Genomic DNA, 12,561 nt, shown 5'->3' with positions numbered 1-12,561 from the left:
AAAAGTTTGGTTGTGTATCTACACTCATTTTATGGATGTGAAACAGAGACAGTAAAGTTGCATTAAAGCTGGGACCGGGAGATGGGAAAAACAGCTTCTGTCTACAGGCCATCAGACCGTTAAATAGTCACAACTAAGCATTTCACTGCACTTGCGATAACATCTGCAAAATATGTGTACGTGACCAATACAATTTGATTTGAACATGGACAGTCTACAGCTGACACAGTCCTTTCACATAAAATGCCTCCAAAACATTTTGAAATTGATCGGACATGACCATGTTCCGCACTCATCCTAAATAGAACCAACTGCATGAGCATTGATGCGTCCATCACACACCACCCGCTTAGACGGCTTGGCCTGTCGCGAAAGATGCTATACGGACCGCTATAACTGGGCCGTCACTATGTAGGTGGGCAGAAAACGTGGCTAAAGGACCAACTGAAGACATCACTGAAGAAGTTGGGGATAAACGCGTCTCCCTCCAGACTGTTGCTGAGGACGCTCTACCTGCGTGGCCTCTGCCTTCAAGGAGTGCAGTTGACCGAGGAAAAGAGGACTGAATGTCACCTGGTGAAGGGACAGAGAAGAAATATGACCATGCCTTCACCAACCTCAACAAGACAGGCCTTTGTGTGCCCTGTCTGTGGCAGAGAATGTGCATTCTGCATCGGATTATACAGTCATCAGCGAACCCACAAGCAGTAGTGGAATTCATCATTGGATACAATGGACTACCTTAATGGTGTGTGTGTGTGTGTGTGTGTGTGTGTGTGTGTGTGTGTGTGTGTGTGTGTGTGTGTGTGTGTGTGTGTGTGTGTGGCCTCCAGATTGCAGGCCTGACAAAAACTAGGGCAAAGCAATTGGCTAGGTACTGCTTTGTTTCAGCTGTCGTGGACAGCCTAGCTCTTTGTAGGAGGTGCTTTTGTACCCTTGAGTGCCATGCATACAGGGACCTTTGAAATGTTTGGTTTCTTTTTTGTCAATTTGATTGGTGTATTCAAATAAATTATTTAAAATGTGTGTGTGTGTGTGATATTACCTCCCACAGTAGACGGTTTATCTCTGCAGAAATCGAGCAGTGTGCATATGACCCCAACACACACACACGCACACACACACACACACACACACACACACACACACACACACACACACACAGAGAGAGAGATCCACCTCACATGGACCAACAGAACAGGAGAAGCCTGTCACTCCGATCAGCCACCAGTCAGTCTCTCCTCTTGCCTGCAAAGGGGTGAACTAAAGCGAGGCAGTTTCCTGTCAAAGAACATATGCCAACCCATCTCCTTCTCCCAGCCAGACTGGTGACATGATCTACTCTCGGGCCCTATGGCCAACATGACTCTCACTGGTCCTCTGCTCGTGGCTCTGGCCATGATCTGTGTATTTTAGGCAGATGACTGACACTGTCACCACGCCTAGAGATGATGCGGTCCCATTGACAAACAGGATGTGATAGTTACACTCTACTATGACTGTGTGTGTGTGTGTGTGTGTGTGTGTGTGTGTGTGTGTGTGTGTGTGTGTGTGTGTGTGCGCGCGCGCGTGCGTGCGTGCGTGTTTGTGTCTGTTCAAAGGGCTTCGGACGAATGCGTTCACAGAGTGGATCCAAGAGGAAGCAATGGAACCGAACGGAGGTAAAGAATCGAGGCATGGACTAAAACCGTTGATTTAGTTTTATGATGTTTTGTGCTCAGTAAACAAAAATGGTTTTACCTGATTTTTCACACCTGAGTGTGGCTGTGGGGCCCGTTTACCTCAGCTTAAACCCAATCTCAGTCATTTTGGGTGAAAGAGAAAAACTGATCTGTCCTTAGCTGCCCCATTTATTGCCTTTGTTTCAACGGCTGTCTATCCAGAGGTTTGTTGTTTATGTCGTTTGACTATCCACACTTCACAATCTGTACTTTTATTAACATTGTTATGGCAATATTCCTTGTATTATGTATGTGGTGTGGTGACGTTATCTACATTTTGTCTATAAATGAGCCATGTGTAATACAATTTGATGTGTTTCATCCTTTGCAGCTGAACTCTTCTCCACCCTAACCTTGGTATTGTGCGCCATCTCCTGATAGAAATTGTACTTACACTATGACTGCGTTTAGCGGTTTAGTGTTGAACTGGGATGTGGACATGGAAGGTAGGGTTAAGGTTGAGGCTAGGGTTAGGGTTGAACTGGGAGGTGGACATGGAAGGTGGGGTTAGGGTTGAGGCTAGGGTTAGGGTTGAACTGGGAGCTAGACATGAAGTTAGGGTTAGGGTAGGATCCAACTGCACACAAATTAAAACCATTCCATATAGCTTAGTAGCTTAGACAGGGCTTAGACTCTTATGGGTTAACACACTACTCTCTCTTGGATAAGGTCTGACCTATTTGTAGATTTTGATGAGTGCTTTGGGTTATTGTCTTGCTGGAATATCCACTTGCAGCCTCCTAGAATAGGAAACAAGGTTTTTGGATAAACTGTCCTAGTCCTGGGTAAAGTGAATTGATCCGCTGATCTTAAAAGGGGCCCGAGGACCAGTGGAAGCAAAATAACCCCATAACATCAAAGATCCACCACCATATATTACACTAGGTAGAGTGCCTTGCAAAATTATTCATCCCCGTTGGCATTTTTCCTTTTTTGATGCATTACAACCTGTAATTTAAATAGATTTTTATTTGGATTTCATGTGATGGACATAGACAAAATAGTCCAAATTGGTGTAGTGAAATAAATAACTTGTTTAAAAAAAAAAAAAAATGTAGAAACGGAAAAGTAGTGCGTGCATATGTATTCACCCCTCTTTGCTACGAAGCCCCTAAATAAGATCTGGTGCAACCAATTACCTTCAGAAGTCACATAATTAGTTCAATAAAGTACACCTGTGTGCAATCTGATTGTCACATGATCTATCACATGATCTCAGTATATATACACCTGTTCTGAAAGGCCCCCAGAGTCTGCAACACCACTAAGCAAGCGGCACCACAAAGCAAGCGGCACCATGAAGACCAAGGAGCTCTCCAAACAGGTCAAGGACAAAGTTGTGGAGAAGTACAGATCAGGGTTGGGTTATAAAAAAACATACAAAACTTTGAATAACCCACGGAGCACCATGAAATCCATTATTAAAAAATGGAAAGACTAACAAAAAACCTGCCAAGAGAGGGATGGATAAACAACATTGTAGTTACGGTATTAACCTAAATGACAGAGTGAAAAAAAGAAGCCTATACAGACTAAAAATATTCTAAAACATGCATCGTGTTTGCAGTAAGGCACTAAAGTAATACTGCAAAAAATTTGGCAAAGAAATACATTTTTTTGTCTTAATACAAAACCTTGTGTTTGGGGGAAATCCAACGAAACACGTCACTGAATACCACTCTTAATATTTTCCAGCATGGTGGCGGCTGCATCATGTTATTTTATTTGATTGAACCTTTATTTAACTCGGCAAGTCAGTTAAAAACAAATGATAATTTACAATGATGCCTTCCCTTAACTCGGACACCGCTGAGCCAATTGTGCATCATCCTATGGGACTCCCGATCATGGCCAGTTGTGATACAGCCTGGGATCAAACCAGGTTCTGTAGTGACGCATCTAGCCTGAGATGAAGTGCCTTAGACTGCTTCTCCATTCGGGAGCCCATGTTATGGGTATGCTTGTCATCGGCAAGAACTAGGGAGTTTTTTTTGGATAAAATGAAAAGGAACAGAGCTAAGCACAGGCAAAGTCCTTGAGGAAAACCTAGTTCAGACTGCTTCCAACAGACACATTCAGCAGGACAATAACCTAAAATCTATGACCAAATATACACTGGAGTTACTTACCAAGATGACATTGAATGTTCCTGAGTGGCCAAGATTCAGTTTTGACTTAAAATCGTCTTGAAAGTCTATGGCAAGACTTGAAAACGGCTGTCTAGCAATGATCAAAAAACAACTTGACAGAGCTTGAGGAAATGTTAAAAGAATAATGGGAAAATATTGTACAATCCAGGTTTGCAAAGCACTTGGGAGACTTACCCAGAAAGACATGCATTGACTCAGGGGGTTGAATACTTATCTAATCAAAACATATACGGGGCAGCAGGGTAGCCTAGTGGTTAGAGCGTTGGACTAGTAACCGAAAGGTTGCAAGTTCAAATCCCCGAGCTGACAAGATACAAATCTGTTGTTCTACCCCTGAACAGGCACTTAACCCACTGTTCCTAGGCCGTCATTGAAAATAAGAATTTGTTCTTAACTGACTTGCCTAGTAAAGGTAAAATAAATAGTTTATTTTCCATTCATTTATTTTTGATTTTATTTATTTTTTACTTTGACATTACAGAGTATTATGCGTAAATAATTTACATAGACTTACCAGGTGAAAGGTATGATCCCTTATTGATGTCAATTGTTATATACACTTGAATTAGTGTAGGTGAAGGGGACTAGACAAGTTAAAGATGGATTTTTAAGCCTTGAGACATGGATTATATGAGTGCCATTCAGAGGGTGAATGGGCAAAACAAAAGATTTAAGGTGCCTTTGAACAGGGCATGGTAGTATATGCCAAGCACACCGGTTTTAGTGTCAAGAACTGCAACACTGCTGAATTTCACATGCTCAACAGTCTCCCGTGTGTATTAAGAATGGTCCACCACCCAAAGAACATCCAGCCAACTTGACAACTGTGGGAAGCATTGGAGTCAACATGGGCCAGCATCCCTGTGGAACGTTCGACACCTTGTAGAGTCCATTCCCCGACAAATTGAGGCTGTTCTGAGGGCAGAGGGGGGTGCGACTCAATTTAGGAAGGTGTTCCTAATGTTTTGTACACCTGGATTGTCCTCTCCAAAAATGAATGTCAAATTCCTTCCAGATTGCTTGGTAACACTTTTTACTTTCTAATAAAACAGCTAATTTAGAAATAATAAATGTTGTGAGTGCTTTACTAAACACTGTTAAACAACTATTTTCGTGTTACATAATCACAATCATGTGTGTCATAAACATATCACCTCAAAGGCTGATGAAAGAGCCTGAAGGATAACAAAATGACCAAAACCATGCCCATGTAAATATAGCAAGTTTTATTTCTACTAACAGGTATTGTGTCATATAAATACTTTGAAAATACAACCCCACCATCTAAAGTCCTAAAAGAATATCTGAGCACCATTAGCAAACACAGCTAGTCTTCATGAAGCATTCTGAGAAATACGTCCCTCTAAAACACCAACCTTTTCTTATTTCAAAAGTTGGCCATTTTATAATTGACTTCAAATCATAAATTATATATATATATTTTTTTACATACGACAATCGATCAAGGTGGATAACTATCATATAATATTCGATAAATAACGAAGTAATAACATCAGATTGGTACTGTTTAACATGTATGGCTTTCCTTCCTTGTGGGCAGCTAAAATAACTTGAAAACACTGCAAAAAGGAACTAAACACAAGACAGTCCAAGACCGAACCCACAATCCTCCTCAGTGAAGAGTCGTGATTTTCATGGAGTCAAACTGCACATCTACCTTCTCAGACATTTTCTGTTCTCAAACCTCAAAAGTGGCCTTCTGTTCAAGTTCACAACCGTTGGTTGTGTCGATCCAACTATATTCATGAAGCGCTGCAAATCTGTAAGTTACATAGTGCTTTTCTTTTCCATTCATTCTGGATTCATTTTAAGTCCCAACTGGATCAGATGGCCTGGGAAGTGGAATTATCAGAACAGAACACACACAAAAAAATTCTCAACAGAACACCATTTTCTGAGGTCTGAGAAACATGTTCCGCATCGTCAGTGTTCCCTAGCGATGGAATCTATTTAATTTTAACACGGAGAAGCCAGTCTTTCAACGTTGGGATATCAACTTGAGTGGACATAGACTTAACGCAACAGAACTAAAATAGAACATACATACTCCATCTAGGTGCTATTCAGAAGCTGTGATGTAGAGGTAAATAAAAAGGTGGTTAAACCATGACCTCCAGTGGGCGATCGAGATAAGACAAACAACCACCTATACAAACTATAACGTATTTTCATAACTGTATTGTTTGCATGTTGATGGCATTTTAATGTAGGCCTATAGGGAATGTAGGACATGGGGAAATAATGAACAATATGTTTTTGTTTTTAAAAGTTGTTTAATAAGATTAGTACAGATTTTCTCAGGGGAACCCACATAGGGCCCCGACCCCAAGTTTGGGAAACACTGTACTAACCTCTCTCTGCTTGCGTCCCCTGTTACTGGCCCAACAGTCTAACCTCGAGGCTACCTGCCGAGGCTACCTGCCGACGTTTACGTGCATTTACCCTCCACCACATCCCAGGTCAACAGAGTCTAGCATGCTTGTTGTTCGTGTAAACATGGCTGGAGATGGCTGGTAAGTCACAAACAGCTGCCTCATTATTGTTGCTTAAAGACGGAATAATAAGTTGAGGAAACTGTCCGCCCCACAGCCTTTGTTATAGTTTTCGTTTTTTGGGACGAAGCAGAGCCTGGGGAGCATCGCGCAATAATGTCAGAGGGAAAACTTATTTGCCGTGGTAATATCACAAACGGACGTGGCTGTTTCACCATTAAGGATTCCAGCTTTAAAAGTAGGTAGTAACGTTGCTGGTGTGAGCTGACCTGACCTGACCAATCCAAACCGTTTCCAAATACCACAGAAAAAAAGTGCCAAAAGCTCAAATAAACAGATGACTAAAACACTCACACACATTCACAGTAAATACACATACCAATCTGATTACTTCACCCTTTTCTAACAATTCTCTGGAGGGCTATAACATGAACGTTTCAGTCTTTGATTCTTTTTTTTCCTCTGACATGGATTTAAAGAGTTTAAAGGTTATATAAAACTTCCTGGGGGATCCTGGATACCTGCCATTTAACAACTGATTTAGGATCAGATATCTAACCCAACTGCACCATCTCTAAATCAGTATACTTTCACCACAGAAACATCTAAGTGGAGGCTGCTGAGGGGAGGACAGCTCATAATCATGACTGGAACGGAGCGAACAGAATGGCACCAAACACATGGAAATCATGTATTTGATACCATTTCACTTATACTGCTCCAGCCATTACCATGAACCAGTCTGTCCCAATTAAGGTGCCACCAACCTCCTGTGATCTAAGCCCAGTGGGTGATGTAGCAGATGGTTCAGTGCATCGCTACTGCCTTCCTGAGAAGTTCTGTTGCTCTGGATGCAGAAATGCCTTAGCCTTTCTGGGTCCGACACATTGACGGTGCTTGTTGAGTTACAGTGCAGACGGTTGTGAGTTTACACTCCAGTTGGGGAAGAATTTCCACTCTGTCATGTCCGCATGTTATGGTAACTCCTTTTGTCCGGGTGGATTAGTTAGTTGTAAACAAAGAGTGTCCCTTGAGACAATTGGGCCCCTAAAGTGAAGAGCTCCTGTAGTCATGGCTTGGTTCCTGTGAGAGACTGCAGGCCTTTCATTTTGCAACAGTGCATTTTGGGAAGTGGAGTTTTCAGGGCATGTGGCATGTGGAGTTCTCATGTCCCCTTCCTGAGAGAGGCTGTTGAAGTAGCGGAACAGCCGATCACCTGCAGAGGACAGAGACAAGGGGCAAAATGGAGTCAGATCACAGATCACACCAAGACACGTTTGTGTGTGCGCGCGTGTTGCTGAGTGTCAGTTGTCTTTCTATGAGTGTATTTGTGTGTGTGCAAGTATAACTCCGACTGTGTGTTTCCGAATGTGCAAAAATGTCAGTTTGTGCGAGAGTGCGTGAGTTCATCTTTCGGTGTGTGTGTCAGTGTGTCCTCACGTCTCACACGTTGCAAAGGCAACAGAAGAAGAAGTAAGTAAAGAGAACAGACAGGCAGGTAGAGAGTGTCCAGGAGGGCCTGCATGTGGTCATGATTGGCAGGATGTTGACATGCCATATGGAGACACACGACTGTTTACCCCGAGGGGGGCGTCAAGATGTTTTTGTTTTCCTGTCAGCTCCTCGTACCAAAGCCCGAGAAAGAGCCGTCTGACACAGACGCCCAAGTATCACTGCCTCGCCTTTAGTGTTTCAAACACTGATTTCTCTTTTGGATTCCCGGAGCTGGGAGCAGAAAGGAGCGGCGAGAGATTTTTTTTTTTTAAAGGTCTAAATACCTTTAGTATTTTTGTTATTGGCAGGAAAACGGGATTGCAATGAGAGAAAAACGCATATAAAAGAAGCACAGACAGTAAGGAGACAGATTCTATTTCTATGCATTGAATCCTATCCGATAGCTGAAAACCAGATAGATAAATTTGGCCAGGGGACATATAGGGGAACATTAGCACTCAACCAGACTCTGGCACAGGTGAGGAATTATAAAAAGGGGAGAACGGTCACAGCAAAACAAAACCCAAACAAAAAGTACCATACTTGTTTGGAGGCCTCTGTGGAAGAATGGACTTCGTTTTCAAAATGTCCGTTGTACTGCAGTATCCCTGTAGAAACAAGAGACATAGCAACACTTTAGAATGCCAAGACCTTCACAACCTAAAAACTGAACAGTCAGTTAAGGTACTGGTTCTATATTTCCAGGGCAATATTCCATTTGGATTTCAGGTTAATATTGCCTTGGAGTGACATGCAGGGGAGAAAGTGATGGATTTTCTGCTTGTTCTATTTTTTAGTCTCCCATTGAAATTATGTTCAAATTATAATATACGCCATTTAGCAGACACTTTTATCCAAAGCGACTTAGTCATGGGTGCATACATTTTACGTATGGGTGGTCCCGGGAATCAAACCCACTATCTTAGCATTGTAAGCACCATGCTCTACCAACTGAGCTACAGAGGATCAATGGTCACTGTGCTGGTGGCCCGGCATCTTATTAGCATGCACACACACCAATTACATCCCCATAACTGACATCTGATTAATAATGTATAAAACATTTCACAAGTCAGTGTCACAAGCAAATGTGTTTGTTCAAAGTTGAAGGACTGCCATCCAAGGACAAAAATCATATACAAGGGCAGACATGCATGCAAACACACACAAAAAAAACACTTCGTAAAGAAATGTAAATTACTTTGATGGTTTTTCATCATTAGTGTGCAAATCTGTACTCGCACCAGTCCAGTCAGCCTATGCTTACACAAATCAAATTATTTGGAATGACTATAGACCAAATCAGAATGTTTATAAACAAAGCTGTCTGGTAGTTCAACACCACTCTCTTGCCTCTATTTTTCTAGGTTGATAGCTAGCTAGATAGTTTGCTTCATTTATAAAGGAAATGCTAGCTAGCTAGCTAGCTGACCTACATTGCAGCTGACCTGTTAGTCACAGTTAGCGAGCCAGCTAGCTCTAATTGCAGTGTTTGATAGGAAGCTAACCTGTTCCATTCATGAAAATAGTGACAATTATCTCACACAGCGGGGATGTATTGTGCAAAAACAGTAGTTGGCTAGTTAGTTTGTGTTTTTCTTCCAGAATGTAATTGAACAGAATTAAGTCATATCGTGATAGCGTGGAAAGAATAGGAGTCAGTGTCAAGGGGCTGTGGGTCAGATTTGAATCCGCGCAGACACAGGTATACATGTGTGCTAGAAGCGGCGACGCCAACCGCTAGACCACCTAAGCCACAAAGTACAGGGCTCATTAGTACATCATGTGCCATTAATCTGGGGGGGGTGGAGCTTCCTTCAGGGCAGTGGATGGAAACTTTCGTACCAAATAGTGGTGGTGTACCTCTCGACAGCCCTGACCCACCCCCTGGCTGCCTGGGAAGTAGCGCATAAATTACTGCAAATTAAATTGCCGGGCCTCTTTGATGTGCCCTTGGCCAGCGCTCCCGTGTCACATGTCAGGTGTACTCCTCTCGCTCTTTCTCTCTCTATGTCTGTATATCTCTCTCACTGGGTCACTCTTTCACTGCCTGTTTCTCCCTCTCTTTCCTCTGTCTCTCTCTCCTTCCCTGTACTTGCTTGCTGAGCTTTCCCCCCACTGTCACTCCAATTGTGTCAGGTCTCTCTGATGTCCTGGCCATGGAATTTACTCTGTGTGTGGACTTGCCACCTCTATCATTCTCGTTCACTCAGACACACACACACACACACACACACACACACACTGCCCATCTGTGTCACTGTGATCCATGCATGCACATACTGACACATATACACACACACACACACACACACACACACACACACCACCCCAGGACTTACACACAGGTCAACACTAGACAGAGACCTATTCCTTGACTGGTACTATCACCGGCAGAAACATGTCCTTCTGTCGGCCTTGGTAAACATGTTTCCCAAAGCTATTAGCATTCATGCCAAAACACTCACAGAAAAAGAGAAGGTGGAGGACAAATATATATAAATATTTTTAAAGGTCACGTTATTAAATGTGACTCAAAGGGCTAAAGAGGATGATGATGATATCTACGACGACAAGCTGCAGGTTAGAGTTGCTACTCTCAAAATGACCTTAGTGTACAGTGTAAAGGACATGGTCAGTTTTGGGAATGTCTGTCTATCTTTCTCTCCCTCTCAGTGTGTCTGTATACATGTTGAATTATGTAGGGCTGTGGTGAACATTATAAAACCATTTTCACTGCCAATTAATGGACTACATTACCCAACACTCAATCCCTCCTTACCTTGTGGGTCAAGCCTGGGATCTACAAATCCCCAGTGCTGGTAGAGAGCTGCCAGCTCGTGGGGGCTGTAGTTCTTCAACAGACCCAGGATGCCCATGTCCATCGGGGTGTCTCTGCTGTTCACAGCAGTCGACTCCCTCTTCCCGTGGCCGAGGAGGGTGGTGGGTGCCAGGTACCCGCTGCTGCCCTCCGCCCCAAACATGTTTGTGACTGACCAAAGGTCTTGACCTTTCAGGGCTGCAGGTGGATCCCGTGGACGGCTGTGGGGGTGTGGGTGGGGCTGGGGGTGGAGGTGAGTTCTGTCTGGGGTAAGATGGGACGCGTGGTCGGCCCAGCCATGGTTCCTGGCGAGAATAAAGCCGAGGCCCTCTTGTGGAAGCAGCCTTCCCTCGGCAGCCGCCCGATAATGTCCGGTTTTGGGGCTGCTTGTCGACTGCTGGGAGAAGCCTTGAATGATGGTTGAGGCAGTGGTGGCAGGAGCTTTGGGGTGGGCTTTCGTTTTAGATCGGACGCTCTTATTTGCCACCTCCTCCATATGGGTTGGGCGGCTCAACTTCTTTTTTTGAGGTAGGAGTGACTTCCCACCACCAGGGGGAGACCTTGTAGAGGTACGCGACGCTGACACCATGGCCTGGTTTGTGTTGGGCTGGGAAGTAGTAGTTGTACTGCTTGTGTGGGTCTTTGGCCTCTTGGTGCCTCCACCTGAAGGATGTGTGGCGGTGGAACCTGGGGCTTGTGTGCGCTGGGCCCGGGGGACTGAGAGTGCTGGGCAGTCTTTGCCCTCCAGAAAGGGCGGGGGCCCCGTGCGCCGTCCAGCAGCCTTGGGGCCCTTGAAGCCGGTGACGCAGGGGGCCCACTTGGGGGCCAGGGAGCTGCCACTATCCACCCTGTGGGCCACACGCTGGTGGATCCACAGCACCTCCAGGTAATGGGTTGTGTGGGAGCAGAACGGACACTGGTGTCTGACCAGCTTACCCTCAGACGCTGCTGCCACAGGATTCACACCGCCATCCTCCTCCTGGCCATCGGGCGGGGCAGACAGGTTGAGGAGACTGGCGTTGATGATGGCATCCTGAGAGGATTGCCCTTTGACTTTTAGGCTCCTCGACTTCTCTGACTGGCAGCTTGATGCCGCCCTCTCCTGGCCAGGAGGACAGACGTAGGGATTTGTGTAGGGCTGGCTGAGCAGTGTGCTCTTCAGCCGGAGATATTCCACATAACCTGAGGCCTTGGGAGCGCCGTGGCTTGGTTCTTCCATAATAGCTCCCAGTATGTGATGATGTGCATCCCTGACGTCCTTGTGCTGCTTGTGCATGTGGGATGTGAAGGAAGAGGGGTCACTGGTGTGGAAGTCACAGTGCTCACAGAGGTATGGCTTGGTATCTGTGGATTGCAGAGTACAGTTAGACTAAGCTCATATTGAAAAACAGACATTTTAAGAAAATGAGCTTCAGCAAAGTATGAAGATTTAATAAGTGCTAACATGATTTAACAAACACGTGGCTGAGAAAGGAGTACATTGTCATGCTACTCTCCATAGGTCATTTACCTATATGAATGGTACAGAAAGGGTTATGCCCCATTCAGCAAAGTACCAGATGTAAAGGCCTTTCATATTTCTTTATGTAGGATGAAGGGTGTAATGGGCAATCTATGCCACACGATGGTGCCATAACACCAATTAATTTGCAGTGGCAACCTAAAGGCAACTGCTAAACACACATTTTACCTGTATGAGTACTGCTCCATGGCAACTGAAGGTCAGTTTTTAACTGGAAAACTGAACTGAAAGTGCTACAGAATTCATAATTATATCTATCACTTTTGCTTATCAATGTCATGAGTGCAATTTCAAACATTAAAAGCCTATTACAAACTTCTGAGTTGCTCGATATGGGCAT

The 12,561-nt window shown here is 44.2% G+C and overlaps 1 protein-coding gene across 1 annotated transcript in view; it reads right to left on the bottom strand.

Annotated features, from left to right (window-relative positions):
• Positions 1-5,082: 5,082 nt before the first annotated feature.
• Positions 5,083-12,561, bottom strand: part of LOC109904445 (zinc finger protein 516) — a 36,977-nt gene continuing 29,498 nt past the window's right edge. Inside the window, exons 3-5 of the mRNA XM_020501682.2 lie at positions 10,661-12,043; positions 8,422-8,486; positions 5,083-7,600 (exon numbers count right to left, since the gene is read on the bottom strand). Coding sequence (XP_020357271.2) covers positions 7,550-7,600; positions 8,422-8,486; positions 10,661-12,043 — 1,499 coding nt within the window. The 3' untranslated portion in view covers positions 5,083-7,549. The remainder of the gene's footprint in view (positions 7,601-8,421; positions 8,487-10,660; positions 12,044-12,561) is intronic.

Source organism: Oncorhynchus kisutch, linkage group LG14, assembly GCF_002021735.2.
Source record: "Oncorhynchus kisutch isolate 150728-3 linkage group LG14, Okis_V2, whole genome shotgun sequence".
NCBI classification, from domain to species: domain Eukaryota; kingdom Metazoa; phylum Chordata; class Actinopteri; order Salmoniformes; family Salmonidae; genus Oncorhynchus; species Oncorhynchus kisutch.
This window is presented reverse-complemented; position numbering and strand designations above follow the sequence as displayed.